Source organism: Alligator mississippiensis, chromosome 1 (genome assembly GCF_030867095.1).
Source record: "Alligator mississippiensis isolate rAllMis1 chromosome 1, rAllMis1, whole genome shotgun sequence".
NCBI classification, from domain to species: Eukaryota; Metazoa; Chordata; order Crocodylia; family Alligatoridae; genus Alligator; species Alligator mississippiensis.
The window spans coordinates 218,116,909-218,141,947 of record NC_081824.1 but is presented as its reverse complement, the minus strand read 5'-3'; the positions used below and the strand labels follow the sequence as shown (position 1 = coordinate 218,141,947).

General features: G+C 41.7%; 1 protein-coding gene across 1 annotated transcript in view; it reads left to right on the top strand.

Moving 5' to 3' along the window:
- Nucleotides 1-324: 324 nt before the first annotated feature.
- Nucleotides 325-25,039, top strand: part of PCSK2 (proprotein convertase subtilisin/kexin type 2) — a 190,286-nt gene continuing 165,571 nt past the window's right edge. Inside the window, exon 1 of the mRNA XM_006260699.3 lies at nt 325-708. Within this exon, the coding sequence (XP_006260761.2) occupies nt 535-708 (174 nt within the window). The 5' untranslated portion in view covers nt 325-534. The remainder of the gene's footprint in view (nt 709-25,039) is intronic.

Below are 25,039 nucleotides of genomic sequence, written 5' to 3'. Positions count from 1 at the left end.
AGAAATGTGTGGGTGTGCGTGTGTGAGCGTGCTTGTCAAGAGTGTGACGCCTGTTAGGACGCCTGGGCGGAGAAGGCGGCGTGGGGAGGCATCCCCTGGGGCTGGCCCACGTCCAAGGCCGGGCTGGGCCGTGGCGCTGCGGCGCTCCCCGGCCCGGGTGCCTGGACTCGGCGGGGCGGGCGCGGGAGCTGTCCAGGGTGCTGAATGGGGTGGGCGGCGGGCGGAGCCGGCTCGCACCCTCCTCCTCGCCACCCATTGGCCCCGCCCGGCTGGGCTCGCCTTCAGCCGCCGCTGAGCGATAGATGAGGAGGAGCTGAGCATGCAGATCTGGCAGGCAGCACACACACACACGCGCGCACACACACGCATACTCACACACGCGCACACACGCCCCAGGATCGGCTCCGGGGCAGCCCAGCCCGCAGGCAGGGCAGATCGCGCTCAGCCCTTCTCTCCGCTCCCTGCCTGCCCTCCCGCTGGATCCCCCTCGGGGTGGTCCCTCAGCCCCCAGCCCCATCTCGCCGCCACGGAGCCATGAAGACCGCTCAGTGGAAGACCGCCGGGCTCCTCTTCTTGCTGGGGGTCCTTCTGTTTGCCTCTGCCGACAGGGCCATGTACACGAATCAGTTCTGGGTTGAGTTGCATCAAGGGGGAGAGGCAGAAGCCAAGCAACTTGCTGCAGAATATGGCTTTAGTGGGGTCCGGAAGGTAAGATCCTCTCCGTTTTTCATTGCATTTGCCGCGCCCGGGTGCCTTGTTTTTGATGGCAGGCTCTGCAAGTTCCTGGGATCCGTGCCTGCATTTCGTAACGCAAGCAGGGGACAAGTGAAGGCAGAGCCCCCTCCATCCCCCCTCCCCTCCTTATGCACTGTGGAATTAGGATGCCCTTCAGCTTTTATAAAGGTCATGCTTGAGCCCGGTGTGTGTCTATGTGTGTGTGTGTCCCTGGGTAAGTTGATGGCTTTAGAAAGAATGGGAAATCAACTGTTTAAACAGACACCTCTGCTTGCCCAACTAGCAAGCAAATGCAAAAGAATGGGGTGACAGGACACATTTCCTTGCTGTTTGCAAATTATCCCCCAAGTCCTGAGATGCAGCATATTTACTCAGAGTCTGTACAAAGATCCACTACAGCAGCCCTCTCCCTGGGATTCAGATCACTGCTTCTTGGATGAAAAACAAGGAGTTTCCCCACATGCTTAGCTGAGTACTTAGCAATTGCTGGGTAAACATCCTCCCATTTAACTTCCATCCTGAAATATTAGGAAGCAGTTTCTGAACAATAGAAGGCTAGGTGTAGACCCACTGGCTTGCTAAAACCTTCCCATGGTAGATCAGAAAGGATTTGAAACTGCTGACACTTAAAAAAAAGGCTGCTCCAGATCCAGAGCTGAGGGAGCTTTAAACGTAACTTAAAATGTTAAGATTTCACATTTGTTTCAACATGATGCCTCTGTAGTCATGATATTCCCCGAGAGCAGTATGAAAGTTTCAGGCAAGAGAAGCTGCTTGATAAAATGTAATCTATTGACTATTAACAGCTCATTGATCAGGAGAACTTGGAGCAGGTTTTGAGGTTCGTTTCTTTCTGGTTCCCAGGAAACTCAGGCAGTCTTACCTAGATTGGGTAACACGTCCAATTCAAATAGCAATTCATCCTAGGAAGGGCTCAGTTAGTACAGGGTACAATAAAAATCCAGGGTAGATAAAAAGGATGAGCAGGCCTAGTAGAATATTGATGGCCAATATACTTTGCTGACAGATTGCTCTAGGAACAGGGCCAATGATCAACTGAGGATGGGCTGAGGAAGAGGGACGTGTATAAGCACCACTGCTAGTTGTTTTCAGTGGTTATGCAATGCCATGCCTGATCTATGCCCCATTAAAGTGAGTGGGAGTCATGTTAACTTCAGTGAGAGTTGGATTGGGTCCTTGAAATGTTAGACACAAAACAATAGCCAGCTCCAGAACAGCTGCTGCCTCTGGTCTGCACTGGTTCAACTCCACTGGGGTTTTATTAGAGAAATGAAGGCAAAATACATTACTGCTTTGGCCTCATTCCACTCCTGACTGAATGTGTGCTGTTTGATTCTGCTGAAATCCTTGCTTTGGTAGTAACAGGCTGGTATTGCTGGTGCCCTGTTGGAAGTATCTTGCTGCGGGGACATCTGCATAAAGATGGGTTTTGGTATTTAAAGCTCCCTGGATGTGGCTGTTTGGCCATCTCCCCTCTATCCATCTCCCCTCTATCCAGGACACCTCTGTGCTTTGGGACCATTGGTTGTGACCAGTGAGTTTGGAAGGGAAGTTCTGCAAAGTGTTTATTTCTTCACCTTTAATTTTTAAATTGGCATAAACTTTCATAAGACCATTTGTTTTGGGTAGAGGAAAAAGCAAGAGATGAGACGAGAGAGTAGAGGCTGAGGCTGGAGAAGTGCTACTATCCAGGTGACCTGGGGAAAGGAGTCTGAGGTCTGTTCATGCCATTCCTTTGCCTCCCCACACATATTAAAAATGGTCCCATTAGTTTACCTCAAGAGACAGTTTGTCTCCTAATATCACATCTTATCACAATGGAGCGTTGAGAGAAACCTCTTTTTTTCCTTGTGTCCATCAAGGGACCACTTGCTTTCCATATTTTTATGCAGAGAGAACTGTGCTCTGTGGACTGCTTTTTGGGAGCAAAAACAAAAAAAGATAACCTAGCCCACAGACTAGCCCATAGCATACACCAGAATCACATTGACATACTGCCTCTGCTCTGGTTTGGATACCCCTGCTTGTGCTACATGGAGAGATTTCTAGGTTACATTATGTCATTCACAGCCAAGCTGTTTTGCTTCCTTTCCCGCCACACACACATCCATGCACACTATCAAATGCCTTCGCTGGGGTGGTCATTTCACTTGAGAGGAAATATCAGTGCAGGGTTTACCAAAAAATTTTCATGGGCTGTACCAGAGGATAATGCAAAGGAGAGAGAGATAGCTCTTACTTTGAAGAGGAAATCTGCACCACCTCTGGCTCAGAGTTTGATGATTCTCATGGCTGCTTTCTCTTTTGCATTAGTAAAAGCATGTGCCAGATGCTCTGGTGTCTTTTAAATATTGCAGAACCAAGGAGACTTCTATTTGTCTTGTGTTCCCTGATCTAGTTGCTTTATTGCAACCCTACAGTCACCTTCAGTGACACTAGTTAACAGTGCAAGAAAGTTAAACATGAGCACAAATGTATGTAGAATCTGGATTTTAATGGTACCCTTAGCTGTGAATCCATGCTGTACAAATAATAACTGGAGCTATTTTTTTTGTTAAACGCATGTTTTTAACCTTGAGATCTGTGTTGTATAATGAAAAACAGAAAAAATAAAAAAATGCAGGCGTGCCACAAGGAGCAGTGACATTTGTTTGCATTCTTTAAATACAAATAGTCTCTTGACAATCTGACAGATTATTGATTTAAGTCAAATTCCCCCACCCTTATTATATTAAACTTGAATAATACCTTATTGCGAAAATAATCATATTATTAAACTGTGGTGTCCTGTCATGCAAATTCTATGCAACCTGAATAAAGTAGGCAGATCCAAGCTTTTATTTTGTAATGCATTCTATTTGAGTGGCCTCTCCTTCACAGGTACAAGCACTTTACTTGCATGCAAGTATAGGATTCATATAGAAGAGGGCTCTTTATATAACTCTTTATATAACTTAGGCAACACCATTCACTATTTAAGAGACTCAGTTTTTTTAGAAGACTTTTAAAGCATATTTTTGGTGTTGAGGGGTTTCATTACTAGCAATGAGATATTATGAGTCTATATAGCATGGGGTGGTTCAACAGCAGATTTCAAGAGAAATAGAATGAAAACATTTGTTTTGAACACTGCTGTTAGGAAATGCTCCACATGCATTTGACTTGTTCTCTTAACAGCCAGACTCCTTTAGTCACACTGCAGTGTATACAAATCTGCAGCTGAGTTAACTGCTCAGCAAACTTAATTAAAACGGCCATAGCAAGACTCTGAGTCCACCATTAAAAAAAAAGGGGGGGTACTTAAAATCACACTAGATATTTCTGCATAAATAAGTAATTTAATTGTAATTATGGGATTTAAGCAGGAGCTGCTTCTCATTTAACAGTCAGATGCTTAAAAATACATCTGATAGATCTCCGATTCTTCCATTTTTTAATTTCATATAAACTTGAACCTAAGTTCTCTTTTTCACTTTACTTTGCATGCTTTGTTTTGTAAGGTTTAGAGTTTTTGTTTGAAGTTTTCCAATTTATCTGTGCCTCCTTAAAACAATTCAGTATAGTCTTCATTTAAATGGACGATCTTATAAATCAGGCTTATTTGCTTTTTGGCTTTTGATCCTTTTAAACATTCTCAGGTCATACTAAAATGAATGCGTTTGCTAACTATCTTTGTGTCTCTAAGCCTTAGTCTATATGTCTGTTGAAGATCATTCTGTATTATGCATTTCATAATGTTCTGTCCAATTTATTTTGTTTTAAAAAAAAACCTTGAATTTATTACATGAAGTACTATTCACAAATTTGAATGAAACGTTTTTCTTGGTGCAGACTGCAAAACCAATTTTTTAAATCTACATACTGAGTTTGGCATCCTCAGTTTGTACTTGCTGCCTGAAAGAGGCTGTCAGCCATTGGAATATAGCATCTCCATGCTTCTATTCCAGCACAGAAAAAGCAGTCCCCCTCTTAAGTCATGACAATTTTGGAGAGCTGTTTTTTGGGGGAACTGGTGGTATGCAAGTACATTTAAAAACAATTTCAGTGAAACTTGAGGTGAAACTTTTTTCTGCATTGTGATTCTATAACATTTTCAAGATCTTGACTTTTGTTGCTATTCAGGATGGAGAAAAAATAATTCATCAATGTCGATGGGTTTGTACAACTTTCCTACCGGGTTCTGACATTTTTATTTATTCTTATATTTTATTTATTCTGCACGCCAGAATTTGGGCTCCTGAAGAGAATGCAAGCAGGCCTTTTCAATAATACTTTGCACTTTTTGCAGCAGATACCTTTTTCTTTATTACAGCCCATGGTGGAAACTTGGGGAGTGTAGAGGAATTTACATGGTATAGAAATCAGTATGGAAGACAAACGGATGTGTCTGTATTTATGGAGGCTCTTTATAACCTACCAAAATGCTCTCAAGTCCCTCTTCTACAGTGTTTAGACATTGAATGAGTCTCTAGATCTTAATCGAAAGCCTTTTAAAAATGTGCTGATATTTAAAATGCAGCCCTACATTTTTATGGACCTAAATGAGTGGGATGTCAGGGAGTATCTGGAATGAGTAATGGATGGAGGTGTTAGCTCTTAACATCCTTTAAATGCTACTCAGAGGTTCAGGGGCAGTTTTCGGGGGTGGTTTTTAACTGGCATCTATGAGCATACCTGTGCCTGTATTTTGCAACCAGGAACATCTTTGCAAAATCTATATGCATTTCTTAGTGTAGCATCAATGCAAGTGCTGGCTTTGGCTACAAGCAAAGAGTGTGTATAGATAATAGATTTTCTCTGGTGCATAAACAGATCTTTGCATCCGCAAGTGCAGGTGGAAATGTAAAAAGAAAAAAAGGAGGAGGTCTTTGTATGTATAATTTAGGTCTGTATTTTTTTAAAAGATAGGATCAATTTATGCTCCCACTGAAGTCAACAGGATCAAGCTGAGGCCTCAAATGAAAGTGCTTCTGCACACTAACGCATGTTCAATAATTAATTACCCATCTGTTTATGTAATCTTAGAAGATAAGGACATTCATTCACACAAAGTATTCCTTCATTATGACACTAAAAGAACCTTTTTAGAAATTTAATATATATTAATGCTTTCATTTACTGGTAAAATAAAAGGTTAGTATATAGAACAGACTTTTAAGGCTATATGTGATACTAAAGCAAGAAATTCCTTACATATTAATTGCTGAAGCAGCTAGAGTTTGTTGACTCTCTTAGGCACATAAGTGCACGGTACATGTATATTGATGAGGGCCTAAGCTATGCAATTAAGTAGTAGAAAAGGTTGATCTGGCTGCTAGAGCTGCATACTGTTGGGCTCTGATGAGTTTTCTGTGATTAAAATGAAATGCCGCTAATATATAGATATATATCATGTTTCATTTTAATCATAGAAAAATGTGGATTTGGGCTTATTTTTTTTAAGCCAAAAAGTGGGGATTTTTTTAAATCACAGAAAACCAAGATCCCTGCTGATGAGTGGCTCCCCGTTTCAGAAAAGCCTAAAAGATTGGAAGCAGAACTATCTGGATTTTGAGGGATCCATACTAGTTAGAAAGGCCATTCTTAGTAGGTGGGATCCACCATTTCATTGGACCATAGAGGGTTATCTGCTCTTATTTATGTTTGTGAATAATTCCATCAATATTAGTGGGCTTACTCCAGAATTACACTGGTATGGCTGAGAAAAGAAAATTACAAATAATGAGTGGCTGGAAAATGTGAAAGGAGCCTTTTATTGTCATTTCCTTTAATTTCCTTTTGCATGCTGCCAAAGATGAAGATATTGTCCCGGTATAGTAGGAAACACCCTAAATTGCTATTCAGCAATGAAGAAACACAGCCCAGTTAAACACACGCACTTGCAGAAGGCATAAAAACATAATCAGGAAGATGAATCTATGACATGAGATAAGGAACATTTATGAATCAAGTATTCAACAGCTCTTTATTTGGAAGAGACCTGAGTGCTGCGGCATTTACTGGCAATGAACTTGGTAGTTATATTTGAAATAATTATCTATTCATCTGTAGCTTTTCAGATAATTTGTTACTTAATAGCATAGAATGTCAAATGAGAAGTTCAGACTTTCCTGGTGCTATTCCCTACAGTAATTGCTGTATTACTATTTAGAAGCTATTTTGTTGTTAAACACATACATTTAAACGTTGCTTTTAGAAATAAGTCCATCAGACTTGGTTATTGTTTGTGTAATTTGTAGGAATTATGTAGATACAAAATTCTGATTCTGTATAAAGTTGCCTACAATTATACTTTTATTTACTGCACATTACCCAAACTCTTGGTTTTGCCTCATTTATAATAGCTCTTTCAAAATATAGGAAAACTGAGAAGATGTAGAGAACCAGGAAAACTTCTTTCTTTTTAAGTTGTGTTTTAGATCTTACAAACATGACTGGAAATGTAGAATTATATATTTTTGTTTAAAAGTAGGTTTAGTTATCTCAGTGACAAACAGAACATTTCAAGGAAAGAAACAAACACATGCAAACAACTTTTCCAAGAAACAGAGGGCTGGAAAGCAATAAAGCAGATTTGCGATCAGTATATCTTGATTTAGTTCCATTCATACCAGGCAAGGAACTTCTCTCGTAACGATTGCCTAAAACAGTGGCTCTCAACTTCTTTAGACTCAGGGCACCCCTCGTTAGATTCAAGGTACTCTTCAGAAAATGCCAGCTCTTCGTTTCACTCATTTCTTTGCTATGGAAAAATAATAAAGGAATTCTTCTGTTGCAAAGAAAGATCACAACAGGTCAGAATGTCTTTGATGTTATTATTGCTATTTGAAATCTTTCGGTTTTAACTTGTGAATCCCGTGTAGGTGTTTGAACACTTGACAGTGCTAATATTGAATGGCACTCTTAAAAGGATCTTGAAGCAGCATAAACTGTCATGGTACCCTGGTTTCCTAAAAATATGTTATGCAGCAGTACTTCTCAAGAAGCAGAGACTTCCTCGAGGGTACGGCCCAGTTCAGCAACTAGGCACTGCTCTGAGAGTTAGGAATTCTTCCATAGAGGCAGATCTGCTCAGAACTGAGGCTCTGCTACCTCTGCACGTGGGCTAATGGGTTGATGGATCCCTACAGAAGTGGATCTATTAGAACAGCTCCCACTGATGAAGGGAGATCAGGAGAGCCCCTTATTTTAGAGGTGCTTTTTCCTGTTTCAAAGGAGTATTTTCTAAAAGCACTACTATCCCTTTCCCTTATGAAGATGGTCTTGAAAATGTCAGTGATATAGACCCACTGTAGAAGCTTTTGGGAAGAAGGCTACAGGGTCCTGCCCGCATACTCAACACAAAGCAGACCAGGTAAATCTGGACTGTATCCTAAAGATCAGTTGAGCAATGCTCCCCAGAGCCCTTCAGCTGGTCTCATGTGTAGTAATACACCCTTGGTGTACAGGAGTTAGTTATGTTTACAAACAAGGGTCTTTGCCACCTACTCCAAAGTGCAAAGGCTAGGTCTGCTTGTTTAAATTTCCAGCTCTCACTGGGGCTTCGCCTGGGGCCCCTGACATGCGTTACTTTTAAGATGAGATTAACAGTTAATTGTGCCTTAAATAGTAACCCAGCTACACATGCAAGTTAACTTAACGCAAGGTAATACAGTAGATGAGCCGCAGAATTATTCCACATATAATGTATAGAAACTTTGTGGCTCATTTGTTTCACACTTTAAATGGAACATCTGGCCAAGACCTCTCAGTAGCTTGTGTGACACCCAGCTGGTACACTTCTTGCAATAGTAGTAAAGATACATAGGGTTGCCACAGTTCAGTGTCAGGCTCCTCATGTGCGGGGCACCGCATAAGCCTTGTGCTTGGTTTCTGGCCCCAAGTGACAATCAGCTGATCAGGTCATTTTGCTGGTGTAGGGGGAGCCCAGGCTCATGGGTCTGGGCTCCTCCTGCACCAGCAAGTAAGGCTTGATATAGATCTAATCCCTGATCCCAAAATTGTGCCTCTTGCCATGCATGTATGGCATGGCAGTAGATGCGATTGTTGGAACCAGGGATCAGTTCCTATTATGTCTTAAAGTTAACATCTGTCAGGGGCCTGAGAGGACAGCTACTCATACAGATAGCTGCCAAGCTGCAAGTTGCCAGTAGAGGCCACACTGCTTACCCACTAGAGCTGCTGCTGTGAGGGGCATTTGTGAGACACTTAAATAAGCTCCTATGAGGAGATGGTGGGCTGAGAAGCACAGAGCAAGGAGAAGAGATGCAACATTGACATGCTAACTGAAATGGGGCAAAGACAACATGGAGAAAGTAGGTTGTGAGGAAGAGTAACTGCGGAATTTTTTGTGGGGGAGGGAAAGCAAGAGTGAGACCTTGTTTATGGATTTCTTTGGGATAAGGCAGCATCAGGAAGGACATCTTAACTAGGAAATGTTACATTTGTTACCAGCAGAGGTTGATTAGTTAATTAACTTGTTTTAAGGGCACTTTCAGCATTATCTGGCACATGGCCCATTCATCTCTTGCATGTCCTACCCACCACACTTCCCCTCATAGATTCATGTTAGCTGGAGCCTTTCCAGAGGTTTAATCTACTGCATGCACTGAGCGGAGGCTCTGCCTAGCCTTCCCAAATCCTTCCCCTCCTCTTCATGTGACAGAACCAGAACTGTTCTGTGCTCTCATGAATGAGTTGAATTGCATCAGGATTTGCTGCTGAGGTGGCAGAGTATGAAACAACTCTCTTTCCCTCTCACAGTCTCTGTTTCCTTTACTTTTTAATTTTATTTCAATCTGTGCTGTTGGCTTGAAAATCAAGATTTCAACATGAGAAGTAGATAGACAGTCTGACATCAATGCAGTTACATGAGGACTGAAACAGCACTAGTGCTGTGAATTAGACCCAGTGGAAGTTAAAGATCCCATCACACTGAAAAAAATGCAGAATAACAGAACTGGCTCATTCAGGCTATTGCAAGTGAGCTAGGGTCTTTCATTTCTAGGTCAGGAGCTCCTTTTGCAAGGGGCATTTGTGAGACACTTAAATAAGCTCCTATGGGGAGATGGTGGGCTGAGAAGCACAGAGCAAGGAGAGGTGATGCACCATTGACAGGGGTTCAAGTCTAGTCTTGGTCAACAGATACAAATAATTTGACAATCTCAGCCCAGTTCCTAAGTATGTGTCTTAATTTCAGAACCAGAATTATCTGGGTGATTAATTTGTTAACAGCGGGCACATCTACATGAGACATTTACTGTGGCATAGACTAATTAGCTCTGAAGTAAACATCTCACATTTACATGTGTGGCTCTAGTAAACTGGAATAAACTAATTAACTCTGCAGCAGAGTAGTACTGGTAAATACAAGTACTATTCTGCTGCAGAGTTTTTTACTCCACAGTAGGACTTGTGTAGCTGGCTGGGGGCACAAGGGTGTTTCAGTGTGGGGGCTGTCTTCTGGCTAGCCCTGCACTGGAACATCCTTGTGCCCCAGTCAGCATGTTGAGTCAGGTTGGAGCAGTTTTGGGCTGGCAGGCTGACCCCTCAGATCATCTGCCAGTTGGGGCTACTCTGCCCTGGCTCAATGTGCTGCAGTAGATGCAAGGTAGATGCAATGTAGATGTGATGCCTGGGAGCAATAAACTCTGATGTAACAAGCCCAGAGTTTGTGCCACCTTAATAAGCACATGTAGACACCCTCAGCAAAGATTAATGGATTTGGGGGGTGGATATTGTGACATTAGTCTCAATCCTTTCAGAACTGGACTGAGGTAAATTGTGGGGATGCTTGAATTTTTGTTGTACCTGTTCAGTATCCAGAGCTGCCAGCCCATCACTTTTTAGGGGAACCAACTCTTTTGAAAATGCAGAAGATAACACTGTTATCCTACAGATTTTCTCCTTGCTCCATAAATTCTAAGGTAGAAGTTTTTACATACACCTGAAAATCTTATTGCTGTAACTGTGAGGCATAATTGTTAAAGTGAGAAAATGTCATAGTGTAGGTGCAGTTAAATTGGTATGAAAGTGCTAACGTGCCTAGCTTAGTTCAGTTTAGCAAAGCAAAATAAAATATGACTGTATTTATCCTTGGGCTTTTACCAGTATAATTACCCAAGTAAAAAAAAACAAACTGTAATTAACATAGTTATACTGGTAAAAAATTTTAAGTGCAGATTATGTTTGAATACAACATATTTCTGTTCCATACTTCTGTCCTTTTTTGTTCAGGCACCCAGAGATAATTCTGGTAAACAAACCCACTTCCAACAAAATGCTTGTCAAGGAGTTGTTGGATTATGGATAGAAATTATTTGGGGAATCATTTCAAGTATCAAATCCTGAGAAAATTAAAAGTTCACTGACAATTTTGTGCACTGAGAAATGAAGCTAAATGAATAAAATAAATGATTAGTTATGATTCACTCAGCTCATTCACTCAGCTCTAATTAAAAATATCATACATAAAAAAACCCACTTGTGCAGTTTCTATTTGTAAAATATTTGTCTAATTCTTGAAAGAATTTCAATTGCAAAATAAAGCACAGGATTTTATGGATATAATATTTATCTTTTTCATTCACTGTTATCCTTGTGATAGGCAGATCATATTAATTTTTGTGCATGTGTGTGTATGTATATATATACATTTGTGTGAGTGTGCATATATGTATCTGTATATGCATATATATATATACACACGTGTATATATTGTGTTAGGTATATGCAGGCTGCATCTACACGAGATGCTAACTGCACATTAGGCTAATAACACTGTGCACTAGTGTGTCATGGCAAAAATCATACTCATAGCCTACTGCACAGTTTTTTAGGCTAATGCGCAGTAAGCATCACTAACCGTTCACTGATGCTACTGCACAGTTACTCTAAGTATTACATATTTAGTTAGTACTTAATTAAGGAAGTACTAAACTAAATGTGCAGTATCTAAGGCACATTAATGAATGGGCAGACACACTGACATACATATATATATATATATATATATATATATATATATATATATATATGTTAGGTGTGTATGTATATTGTGTTAGGTATGTATGTACATTGTGTTAGGTATGTATGTACAGTTCATTATATATACACATGTTCATTAGGGCTGTGCGACGCTTTGGGTGGTGATTCGATTTGGAGGAGATTTGGCTTGATTCAGTGGCCAAATCTATGAATCCAAATCGAATCAGGGGACCAATTTATAGGTCTGAATCGATTTGAAGTTCTCCAAATCTTCAGAAAAGATTTGGAGAGCTTTGATGATTCAGGAAGTCCCTGGTGGCTGCAGCAGGGAGCTGGAGTCGGACTTGCAGCTGGTAAGTACTGGGGCAGGGGAGGGGACCATGGAGGGACCCCTGCCAGCCCCCCCGACCCCTCCCCACTTCCCCAGTCACCCCAACCTCTGCCCCGGTACTCACTGGATGTTGCCGTGTGGAGGGGCAATTCCCGTTGCCCCCCACTGGCCCATGCTGTATGGGGGGCTCTGCATGACCCCCCTGATGCCCCCCCACTCCTCCAGCCCCACCACAGCTGTCCTGCCTACCCCAGCTCTGACCTTTTAAAAAAAAAAAAAAACAGAGAAAAGCCTGGGGACTCACTGGCTCCTGCCATAGCCTCAGGGCTTTGAGGGCTTGTGCAAAGCTCCCCACACAGTGTGGGGCAGTGTGGGGCAGTGGAGATCATACCCCCATAGGCATGGTGAGTGCAGGGCTTTTCTTGGTTTTTTTTCTGCTGGGGGGGCACAGGGGGACCTCCCGGCGCACTCCCTGGAGGACATAGAAGAGGAACAGAAGTGCTTCTGGTCCACTTCTGGGTCTGCTGCCAAGCACGCTGGGGAGCTCCCTGCGCTCCTGTGGGACAGTCCAGGCACCCAGCATCCAGCATTCATGAGCCACCTGCTACCTAGAAGTATATAAAAAAAACCATTTAAACCTGTGTCTATGTCCAAATCGCCAAATCTTTCTGAATCTCTCTGAATCGATTCAGAGGGTTCTGATTCAATTTGCAGAGATTCAAGAGTCCTCTGATTTGATTCAGATTCGGAGATTTGGCCACAGAATTGGGCTGAATCTCCACCGAATTGAATCAGGGGCCGGAGCTTTGCACAGCCCTAGTGAGCATGTCTGCCACTGCTCTTTTAAAGTTGCCAAAGAGAATTTGATGTGCTTATTGTAAGTCAATGTGAAACAGATGTTGAAAAATCTGACCCTATGTTGCTAAAATTAATGTAGATTTTATGATAGTCTAAATGGCGGGGGTCTGTTTTGGGGAACAAGAGGATCACAATTCTTGCTTTGGTGCTGTTTGAAAATCTCCATGGCCATCACATGTCATATAGCAGCAATTGGATAAGTACTTGGCTTCCATTATTATGAAGCCAGATCCTGAGGTTCTAATTCACATGAACTTCATTCCTATTCAGTGTCTGCTGGGGGGCTTACTAATTACACTGGATAAGGAAATCTGGGTATGGCCCACCATTACTATTTTTCATTCTGGGTGCATTTGGATTGTGTGTGCATAAAGTGGATGATGATGTAGCTCATGCACCCACAGGAAAAAAAGGACGCAACTAGCTATGTCAGATATTATTTACCTTTCCAATTAAATCTTCAACATAGATGTTGCAGTCCTAACTTAGTTCTCTATAGGCACATCTACACATGCCCCTGTTTTACTACTAAAAGCATGCCCCTAATGCTTTAGTACTAAAAACATTGCTAAAAACAACTTGTACTAAATGACTACGCAGTAATCACCAGTAGTGTGCAGTTCCAGTGGTGCACGGGTTGTTTTCAACCCTGTTGCGCAGTAGCAACAAACCACTGTGCAGTAGGTCATTGCTACTGCACAGTAGACATGGTGTAATGGTTAGTGCCCGGTGAAGTTATGTTACTGTAGTGATAAACTACATCACTGTAGCACATTACTATGGTGATGTAGCATCTCATGTAGATGCTCCCAGTGTACGTAAAAGAAATGGAAAGAATGACCTAAATGTTTGTGTAGGACCCAGTCAGCAATTGTGTGTTCCAGCTACCCATGACTGGCCTAGCATACTTACTCACCTGTTCCTTATGAGTGGATAATTTTGCTAGAGCACCATTCCCTGATTGCTAGCATATATAAACATAAAAGCCTGAAAAATAATGTTTATACATATGTTTTTGTGTGCGTGCAAATGTTTTTCAGTATGAAGAGAAATAGGGCTATTTGAATGTCAAACGAGAGCTACATGATTTTTCTGGTAACTAAGAAAACACATAGAATGCCTTAAAACCCTACTCTGTCTTCTCAGGCATCGTTTTATTTTCCCCTACAGTGTTTGTGGAAGCGCATGAGTGAAATTAACAAACCTCTTCATGGTTGTGATTCCTAGGCCATGAGCTCTCTGGAGTAGAGACGGTTTTTTGTCTTAATTATTTGTCTGGCACAATAGCAATCCCTGGTTGGGGCTTTGAGCATAACCACAATCCAGACAATTAATTGTAAATTTCTATACTGTGGACACTTCACTCTTTCATTGATCACCTAAGAAATACGGTTGAACTAGTCCCTCACCCCATCTGAACAACCTTGAGATTCTTGTGTGCCTGTGGTGAGGGTATATCGAACATCAGAGCCCAGCATTAGATTCTGTTTTTCTAAGGCCCCTCATGTTAAAATGCCTGGGACTATGGAACCAGATCCTAACATCTGAAATTTGACGTCTGAAATTCAGATCTACATTTTCCACCGTGATCCATTCTTGAAATAATTGTGCTTCTTCTCTCTCACACATGTATCCATTCAAGCACTTTGATACAATTCCAGATCCTTTGGGGCTACTACTCAGGAAAAGATTAAAATAACCAAACCAAAAATATTCAGATCTTTCTTTTATTCTTTCTTTTGTTTTCCCCCCACAGTATCCAGTCTTTAATCTGTCATTTTTTTCTTTTCCCAATGCATCCAAAATATATGGCATATCAGTAAACAAGCCAGTATCCCAGGATATAAAGGAAGGAAAACACTGAGCAACTAATTCAAAATGTACACGTGCCTTGCTTGATTGATGTAATAAAAGAAAGATAACATATCAGCACACAGTTGTTTAACCTCAATTTATGCTGGCAATAAATTGCTGGCATGTATTAATTGGTATTAACAACCACAAAGAGCTTTATTTTGAAGCTGCCTAAAGGTTCAGTGAGCTTGGGCTCTGGGTGATAGCCTATTGATTTCCTCCCCCGCTTTCAGCGCTGCCACTCATGTGATGGTTGGTTTCATCTTCCCTGTCCCCTTGTATCTGGAACTCAGTTATCTATAGCATTAGACAGGCTGCTGTCTCATGCTGGGTGAACATAGAATATTCCCTTGGGTTCTGCTGGATTACTTTAGACTTAACAGCCTCATAAAGGAGAGCTGAATTTGACCCAGAAATGGTCATGTGACAATGCCGAAACTCCTAACGAGAATGTGTTTTGTCAACCACTAAAGAAAGAACTTAAAGGGAATGAGGAAAACTGTGCTATCCTTGATATTTCTGTCAATTTCCTCTCTCCTTTTTCTGTTCTGTATTTTACAGTACACCTCCGCCCCACCTTTGTCCTAGCTTCCAAATACTGATTTGTTAAAAATAAAAACATACAAAGGACATGCCTAGATGTGCACGCACATGCCAGGGTGCACATTTCCTGTGGCACAAAAAGCAGTGGCATATATTTGTGCTCACATACTCTGGCATGTGGCAAATTGACCTGGGTGGGGTAGGCAAGGCTGAGGCCAGCCAAGAGCTTTACTTGGGGTCCTGGGGGACTTCTGAGGCAGCAGAAGCATCTATCTGGCTGTTAGGAGCCTGGCCTATAGCCAGAGCGTGAATATATCAGGCCTGACTCCATTTCTGGTGGCTCATGTTGCTGCTGTATGTGCCACAATGCTTTTTGTAGTGGTGGATTTTTTTACACCAAGACTACCAAGTGTTGAATTTTGGTGCTGCACTGCAAATTAGCAGTGTGGCAAACAGGTGCATGTGTGCCACGTGCAGTGTGCAGCACCTCAGACAGCTTTGAAGTGCTGCAAACTGCACATGTACACTTATCTTGACGTGCCTAAAGGGTTCATTTTTGTCTCTGGTTGTCCTTGATACCTTGCCTCAAAAATCTTAAAACCTCTTCTCTTTTACTGTTATCACATGTGCACCTGTGAACTAGAAAACACACTCACTGTGGTTCAATAGCAGAGACATCTGCATGGAGAGTTTTATCCCAAGTGCTTATTACTAGGAAGCTGCTGTTATGGAGGTGTGAAAAAAAGCAAAAGTTTTTGTCACAAAAAGAGTCCAAATATTTGCACAGATATTGATAAACCCAGATTTAGCACTTGTACATGGCGATCTACCTATTATCTGCTTTCTGGGATATTTGTGTTGATGTAACCAACAATTTTATTCTATCTCAACTCTTTTTATTTATAGAGCTCCCTGATTTAGACCTTAAACTTGTGATTGAACTTCTGTGTTCCAAATCAATAAAGCATTTAAGTGCATGTTAATGAGACATTGAGGCTGAGGGTACTTTAAGCACATGATTTGCTGAACAGAGATGGAATTAAATCATTCTTGAGTGCTTTGGTGAACTGAAGATTCAATAACCATGTCTTGTCAGCTCAGACTTTTCTACCTCATCAGAGCTTAGTAAGAGTCTTCACCAGGGAGCTAACTTTCTGCTTGTTGGTGCTAGCGATGGGGGCTCTGCCTTATTTACAAACTAGTCAGAGGGGACCAGCAAGCATTGGGGGAGTCCCTGTTCCCCCAAGCACTACCTGGAGTGACTAGAAATAATGGTCACAAGCTGGCCGAGGGTAGATTTAGATTAGACATCAGGAGGCACTACTTCACAGTCAGGGCGGCTAGGATCTGGAACCAGCTTCCAAGAGAAGTGGTGCTGGCTCCTACCCTGGGGGTCTTTAAAAGGAGGCTGGATGAAAACCTCGCTGGGGTTGTTTGAACCCAATCCTCTTTCCTGCCATGGCAGGGGGTCGGCCTTGATGATCTGCTCAGGTTCCTTCCTACCCTACCAACTACGAAACTATTAAACTATGTTTCAAGATACTCAAGTGACTTCTACTTGAAGTTTTGAGCTAAAATGTCCCACATTGCAGCATACCTATTCTCTTTGCTGAGAAAACACTCGATTTTGTTTCTTGTAGCAACAAAAAGAAGGGAGGAAAGGCCAAAAATCTCATTGCACTGCCTCTATTAGTAGCATCAGTTGTTTTCAGAAATACTTGTCCTGTTTAGTTAAAAAATATACTCTTTTCCTTAAATTCTGAGATGGTAAATGTATAGGGATATTTTTCAGCCTTAGTAACATGATTTTTCCTTTAGGCAGATATACTGATATGAAGAGGAAATTGCTACCATATATTATTTCAATAGTTATTGAGTGTCAGATAGGCACCCCTATATGAACATATAATAATTACATTGAGCAGTTCATATTTTCAAAACACTGTACAAACATTAATTAATGAATCCCAATTAAATACAAGGTGAGTAAACAAGTGAAACACAAAGGTGATGTGGTCTAAGCACCTGCATTACCTGTTAAAATGGAGCAGAGTTTTATAGATTTATTTAATAGATTTCATAGACATTAGGGCTGGAAGGACCTCAGAAAATCATTGAGTCTAGCCCTCTGCCCCAGGGTCAGGAAATCAGCAGGGGTCATAGGAGCCAGCACCACTTCCCTTGGAAGTTGGTTCCAGATCCTAGCCACCCTAACTGTGAAGTAGTTCTTATGGATGTCTAATCTCAACCTACTCTCCAACAACTTGTGGCCGTTATTCCTTGTTATCCCGGGGGGCGCTAGGGGAAACAAGGTCTCCCCCAAACCCTTCTGGTTCCCCCTAGTGAGTTTATAGATGGTCACCAGGTTCCCCCTCAGCCTTCTCTTGTGAAGGCTGAACAGGTTCAGGTCCCGTAGCCTCTCATTGTAGGGTCTGCCCTGCTGTCCCCGGATCATGTGGGTGGCCCTCCTCTGGACCCTCTCAATGTTGTCCACATCCCTCTTGAAGTGGGGTGCCCAGAACTGGACACCGTACTCCAGTTGTGGCCTGACCAGTGTTGCGTAGAGGGGGAGGATCACCTCCTTGGCCCTACTTGAGATGCACCTGTGGATGCACGATAGGGTTCGGTTAGCCCTGCCGACCGTGACCTCGCATTGTTGGCTCATGTTCATCTTGGAGTCAATGATGACTCCAAGATCCCTTTCTGCCTCTGTGCTCTCAAGAAGGGAGTTTCCCATCTTATAAGTGTGCTGCTGGTTACTACTGCCCAAGTGCAGCACCCTGCACTTGTCCGTATTGAAACGCATCCTGTTTTTGTTAGCCCACCCCTGCAACCTATCCAGGTCTTTCTGCAGTATTTTCAATTGATCTGAAAAATTAGATAGTAAGTACCTTGGCCTCGCCCAAACTGCAGATAAGGATCAGAGCTATAGCTCCCAATCCATTGCCCTGTTCAGGAAAGACTGCAGTCTTTCTCAGATAATGTTAATAATTGATCAAGCTATTTAGCCTTCTGACCCTCCCACTCCCAGACAGACAACCCTGCCCATGGACCAACCAACCCCCTTCCCGCAGACCCACCAACCTCCCCCACAGATCCCATGAAAAACCCCTTTGGACCCACTAAGCCCCCTCCCCCCCATGGACCCGCTAGCCCTTCTTGATCTTATCTACCCCTTGCCCTAGCCCAGCTTTCTTAGATCACATTCTCAATGCAGCTACCAGAACCAGTGAATATGTGCATAAGTGGGGACCTGATCTAGGAGCACATGGCTTAAAGCAAGCCATGTGATCATAGACTGGGTGCTGCAAATGTGTGCACATGCCCTTAGAGACTAACTAGTTCAGAGAGGCATCAGCTTTTGTGGTGACAACCTACTTTGTCAGTGGGTTTGCAGAAAGCAGGGGTTTGAAATATTTACAATCTAAATTATGTGTGTCTTGATTTCGCACCCTTGATCTCTGTTTAAGAGAACTGTATGGATTTCAGCTTCTAATGAATTTCTATTTACTTTATTAATTCAAATAATGTAGTATGTTTATCTATTTCTGTAGTTGTTAGGGAGCTATTAGAAGAGCCATTTAGAACCTCTGGGTGTCTGTACATGTGCTCTGGGATGGGGGTGGGTGTTTTAATTAGAGTGGCTCTCTGACAGCTGCTCTAATTAAATTGTCACAGCGTCATGTATATTCAGTGTCCCATGTTTCAAAATGGCTGTGGGGGTACTTTGACTAAAGCTTGTTTGATGAGTTTTAGTTAAAATGCCCCTGCTGGCATTTTGAAATGTGGGATGTTGAATCCACATGATGGTGAGGCCTTGATTAATTAAATCTGCTCTGATGCATTTGAATTAGAATGCATTGGAGCACATGTATAGGCACCCTCTGGTTTCTGCAGTTCTTTCCCTAGCATCTGATTACATAGGCTGTCACCTACAAAAGCTGATGCCTCTCTGAACAAGTTAGGTGCTAACCTGCCCTGCCTTCTGTGTTTCAGGCACTTGTAATAAACACCAATGAAACAAAGAGTCAGAATGACAAAACTATTAAGGAAGAAGGAGATGGTTCCTCTTTTTCCCAGTTGTTTAGTTGTTACAGCACTCACCAGTCATGTTGGAAATCCATGTTATTTTTTCCTTTGCCTACAGGGGTTTGATTCCTTCTCCCACAGGGGTGCCTATTAGTATGCTGTGTATTCTAGAATGGGCTGCTGGCTGTTTCCTCTGTTGAACCTGTTCTCCTTGAGTAGACTTCTTGAGCCAGAGAGAAAGCGAGAGCAAGAGTGAGAGATTCTTTAGTCCAGTGTTTTGGACATCTAAACTCCCTGAATGTATGTACTTAGATTGACCTAACCCTAGTTAACTTGATTTAAATGTGATCTAAGTATAATGTCTGCATGCACCCTAAGTTGCCGTGCTTCCTGTCTTTTACCTGACTTCAGGGCATGGTTTTGAGGGAGATTTCCCTTGTTAGCAATCCAACACAGGCAGTCCTCTACTTACAATGTTTTGAATTACAACATTTCATACTTACAACATTTATAAATTGACACCCTGTTTCAACTTTACAATGCCAGTTTCGACTTACAATGTTTGATCCGATGCAATGCCATACCAGCGAACAACTTCGCTGCGTCACTCATCTCCCTGGAGAACACCTGTCCACGCTTCCTTGGACACTTTCTTTAAGAAAGCAGACAAGACTTCAGAACAAGTTTCAGCCAAGACTCCTGAGAAGACTCCAGCCAAGGACCCTTCAAAAAGTCCAACCAACAGCCCTTCAAAAAGTCCAGCAAAGTCATCTCAAAGAAGTCCTTCCAAATCAATATGATTGCTATTTACAATATAAATATATTAATGTAGATATATTACTCATCTATAATTGATCAAGTATAAAATTCTGAGGTATTTTTGGTGAAAATAAGGTATCAGGCCTTGGTTCAGGAACCAATCTCTCATTTATAACATTGTTTCTTATGAGAAAATTGGTTCCAAGTTCCAATGTTTTGACTTAAGATGCGGTTTTCTGGAACTAATTGTGTCGTAGGTCTGAGGACTGCCTGTAGTCACCACCAGCAGTCTAACAAATCCAGAACTTTGGTTTTCCTGGCATTCATTATGAGTATACAAAGCCCAAATGCTCAATATTGGTTAATACAAACGGTTCAATCTGAAATTAAATTTTTAATTGTTTTTTATGTGATGAGAAAATCAATTTTTGGCTCTCAGTGCTTTTTTTTTGTCCATTCATCTGCCAAACTGAAAAAATAAATCTATTCTATGCTTAGTGCTATTTGAGATATATTATGCTTACTGGCAGCCACTAAACATTGTATAAAATTGACAGAACTCAGTTCCACCTGTTTTTGCCTGTAAGGCCAGTTCCACCCCCCATTCCTGCTGTATGGTATGCTCAGTTGAGACTGTCACTCAGAGGCAGCTGAGTGGGCTGGAGAGCAGAAGGAGAGGGTTCTGGAGGTTGTCTCTTTTTGACACTCAGAAAATATAGTTACTCTCCTAATGCAGGGAAGATGTGAACAACAACATGCTTCATTTACTTCTGCATTAAAGTTAGAGAGTGTCTAACAGAGACAGAACCTCATGGGCATATTTAGAATTTTGAAAAGGGAGGCTGATGGTGCAGTGTATCATCACATATAAAAACAATACATATTTCTCCAATTAAAAGTAAACTAGAAGCTCAGCTAATATACTGGGAGACTAGAGCTGTATTATTCAGTTGAAGATTAAAGCAAAAAAACATAACTTCATTGAAATGAGTTAAACCAATCTGTAGGACTGTTGAAGAGGAGCTTCATTACCAGGAGCAGCAGATAGACAGCAGAATGGCAGAACAATGGATAGCTTGATTGGTGGATATAAAGGCCATTCAAAAGAAGAGAGGGGTAGAGAAGGGAATGAAGAGTTGAGAAGGGATCAGGCAGATTACTATGAGCCATGAGGTCAAGTGACTCCCTCTGCACTGCCTGACTTGAAATTATGCTGCCACTTCCAGGCAGTTGGGTTTAAACTTTGGATAGACCAGAAATTAAAGGGGGATGTAAGGGCACCAATATATCCCCCCGTAAATCTGCCCCTGGAGAACATGATTTTTTTCTCTCAGGTTTGAAAGATGTGTATCATGAGCTCCGTATTTGAGAGGAATTGACAGACTTTGCTGAAAGCAATAATCATATTGAACTGTTCCTGGAGTATTGGTTCTTATGTCCAGAATAGCACTCAACTTATTGAAATCATTACTGGTCTCTGAATGATGAGCTCATACTGAAAGATGTTTCTCTATAGGGGCTCAGCGCTGGCATTCACCAGGTGAAAGTCTTGAACAAAATTCTAGAAATAGGAAGAAGGAACAAATGGGACTGATTACAGGGATTGTGCAGGCAGAGGAGAAGAAATCTAGTTAGTTTTGGGTAACCTTAAAAACATAAAAACTGCAAAAGAGTAGTGGTACTCTGAGAGAAGTATGCAGATGTCAGATTCTGGTGTCATTTACACTACTCCCCTGAAAGCTTCATCAGGGTAAATGGTATAAGAATCATGACCTTGTTAGCTAGAGACTGATTTTCATTAACTGTCTTTTAAAGTTTGAAGGCTGAGTAACATGCACCAAAACTGTCAGTCTCAATTTTGCATCCTTGCACTCTCTGTTTAAGAAAACTGCTTGGATTTCAGTTTCTTGTGAATTCCTATTTTCTTTCTTTCTTTAAATAATATAACATGTTTATCTGTGTGGGGCTGTCACAGAACCATTTAGCTGAATGATTCTGTGAGGCTGCATTTCATTTTCTTAGCGGCCATATCTAGCAGTAAAGAAAGGAAGAAACTGCTGTCAGAAATTCACAATGAGTATACATTTTTCTATGTTACGTGATTCTTTTGTTTCTCAGCATGGATACAACATTCTTATAGCATTGTTGGCACTAATGTGCAGAGAAGTAACCATAGGTCAGGTTCTCAGTTGCATGATAATGGTGCTTCATGCAACACAAAGATAGGGGAAACTTCCTGAATCACTGTGTAGGAACAATTAAGAAGGAACTTGAGATTCTTTTAAAGGTGTCATGGGGTGCTGCACAATCCTAGGTGTGTGAACCCTTACATATGATTTACAAGATAAACCAAGAGATTTCAAATAGGAGTCCATAGGGTGCTGACGGAAGTGATGCTTTGTCACATAATTGGCCCCCTGAAAGTGCTCTACAGCCATGCCCTGGCATAAGTGCACGGCTGCAGAGCATTTTAAAAGTGCCTGATTCTGTGACAAACCCCAGACCAAGCTCCCTCCTCTCCCTCCCCCCCCCCCCAATCCTGAAGACAGCACCAGAGCTGGGGGCAGGGGGGAGCTAGGGGAGAGAGACTGCAGACATGCAGCCAGCTCCAAAGTGGAGCTCAATCCACCACCACCCTGGAGCCAAGAGAGAACGTCTATTGGGTTAGAGGTGGGAGTGGGGAGGAATTGTTGTAACTCATGGTACTTTCTGTGAAGTGCAATGAGTTACAGTGTGGGAGCTGCACATCTGCCAACACCCTCAGTGTCAAAAACATTCTGACCTCTTGTGGTCTTCCCAAGTTCTTTTCAACAGAAGAATAGCTCTATTATTTTTCTGTAGTCAAGAAACAAGTGAAAGCTAAGAGCTGGCATTTTCTGAGGGGTGTTTGGAGTCAAATAAAGTTGGGATCGAAGGCTTACAAGCACTCTATCACCCAACCATAAACTAATAAAAATGATCCCTAAAGCAGCATATTTGGTCTGATTGTTGATACTAGCCTTTGGCAGGGTAGAGTCAGACTCTTAAAATACCAAGCTACCTGCTGCAAAAATGCACTTCACCTTAGAAATTTAAAAAAAAATCAGACCCATGTGATTCATGATAGTGAAATTTAAATTCTAACAATTTTAATTCAGAAGCAAATTAATTCTGGCAGTGTTTTACAGGAACTTTGCACTGGTTACACAGTGGTTACACAATGGCTACACAAATGGTTACACAAATTACAGAGCACAGTAGAATTAGGTCTTAACTATCTATCAAAAGTATCTAGTATATAGATGCTGTATACTATGTAGATAAATATTTCATGGCTTTATTTCCTTCCCTGGCCCTACATTTATTAAACTTATGTCCAACAACCAGTCCAGGCATTTGATTTTATCTAGCATGGTAGATACAGAGATGGATGGTGGCACAGATGTGACTATTTAAAAATCCACAGGTAAAGATTCTGGCCCATCCAGGGTTTCATATCCAAATGTATCCGTTAGCCTTTTCTTTGGAGATTCAATTTCATTGTCAGGATAGAATCATTCAACACCTATTGAGGTCAGTGGCAATATTTCTATCAACTGCAGTTGGCTTTTGATGGACACAAAGTTCATTAAGCCAGGCCACCAGTGTTTTACAGGGATAATCATTACCATAAATAATCACATCCAAGGTTCTCATTATGGGATATATTACAAAATTTCTATTGAGTTATTATGTAAAAAGAATAGAAGAACAGCTCTCTTAGGTCTAAATGTAAGAAGAAAAGAACAGACTCTCTTAGGTCTAAATAAGTGGGTTGTCATCCTCTTACATTTCTGTTTGAAACCATTCCATTTAATAGAACATGGTTAGCTAATGCATATGAAATAAGGCTGAATATGCAGATGAGCAACCAATGCAGAGACCTATGAATTATTCTGAGAGATCAATATTAGAAAATGTATTAGTGCAATTGAAAGCATTGTACAAGAACTACCTTCTGTCGTGGAATCTCAGTAATAGGTTTGAGGCTTCATTTTATATACTTGCTCTGGGTGTGGGGCGAGGGGAAGCACTTTAATTAGAATGCTCTGAGAGCTACTGTAATTAAAGTGCCTGGAGTGTCTAGTGTATCCCCATGCTGAAAAATGGCACTGGGAGCACTTTAATTAAAGCTCATTCAACAAGTTTTAGTTTAAGTGTCCCTGCCACCACATTTCAGTGTGGGGACACTGATACGTGAGATGCTGGAGTCTGCTGGAGCACAGTAATTACCAGGCTCCAGCAGACTCGATAAACCACTAGATCAGTCGAGTCTGCCCCAACACACTGTAATTACAGTGCGTCAGAGCAGCCTCACTGCACGTGTATAGGCACCTCATATGTGGCTGAAATCTTAAAGCTGTTGAAGCCTCAGCCTAGCACTTTAACATGTTAGATAAGCAAGGTTCAGCCTCATTAATACATGAACAGGGGTTGCCAAAGAACAGATTGCAGAAATTGAGTGAAAAAGCTTAGACCTGGATCTGACCGCTACCAGGGTTCAGGAAGATTTGAATCTGAACCATCATAGAATTTAAGACTCTTTTCCCTCTCAGCCAATAGTATACCAGTGGCAAAGTGTGGTGCTGGGAAACTTTGGGCATTCAGGAGTGCTCTGCTTTGAATAAAGTATAAAAATAAGGTCCAAACTTGGTGTGTTGGGCAGATACCAAAGGAGATTTCAGGTAGGTTCCATGCAACCCTATGGTACAGCCTCAACCCTAATTAGCATTTCCCATTTTTTCCAAGAACATTTTTTTCCTAGTTCTTTCTTAGGTTAGCTTTGTTCTGTGTGATTTCTGTATCTTAAGCTGCCTTTCCTTTCTAGCCATCTTCACACTTACATGTCCCTCATCACTATAGTGATTGAGTGCCTTTGACTTCAGACTTGGCTTCCATCTGTGG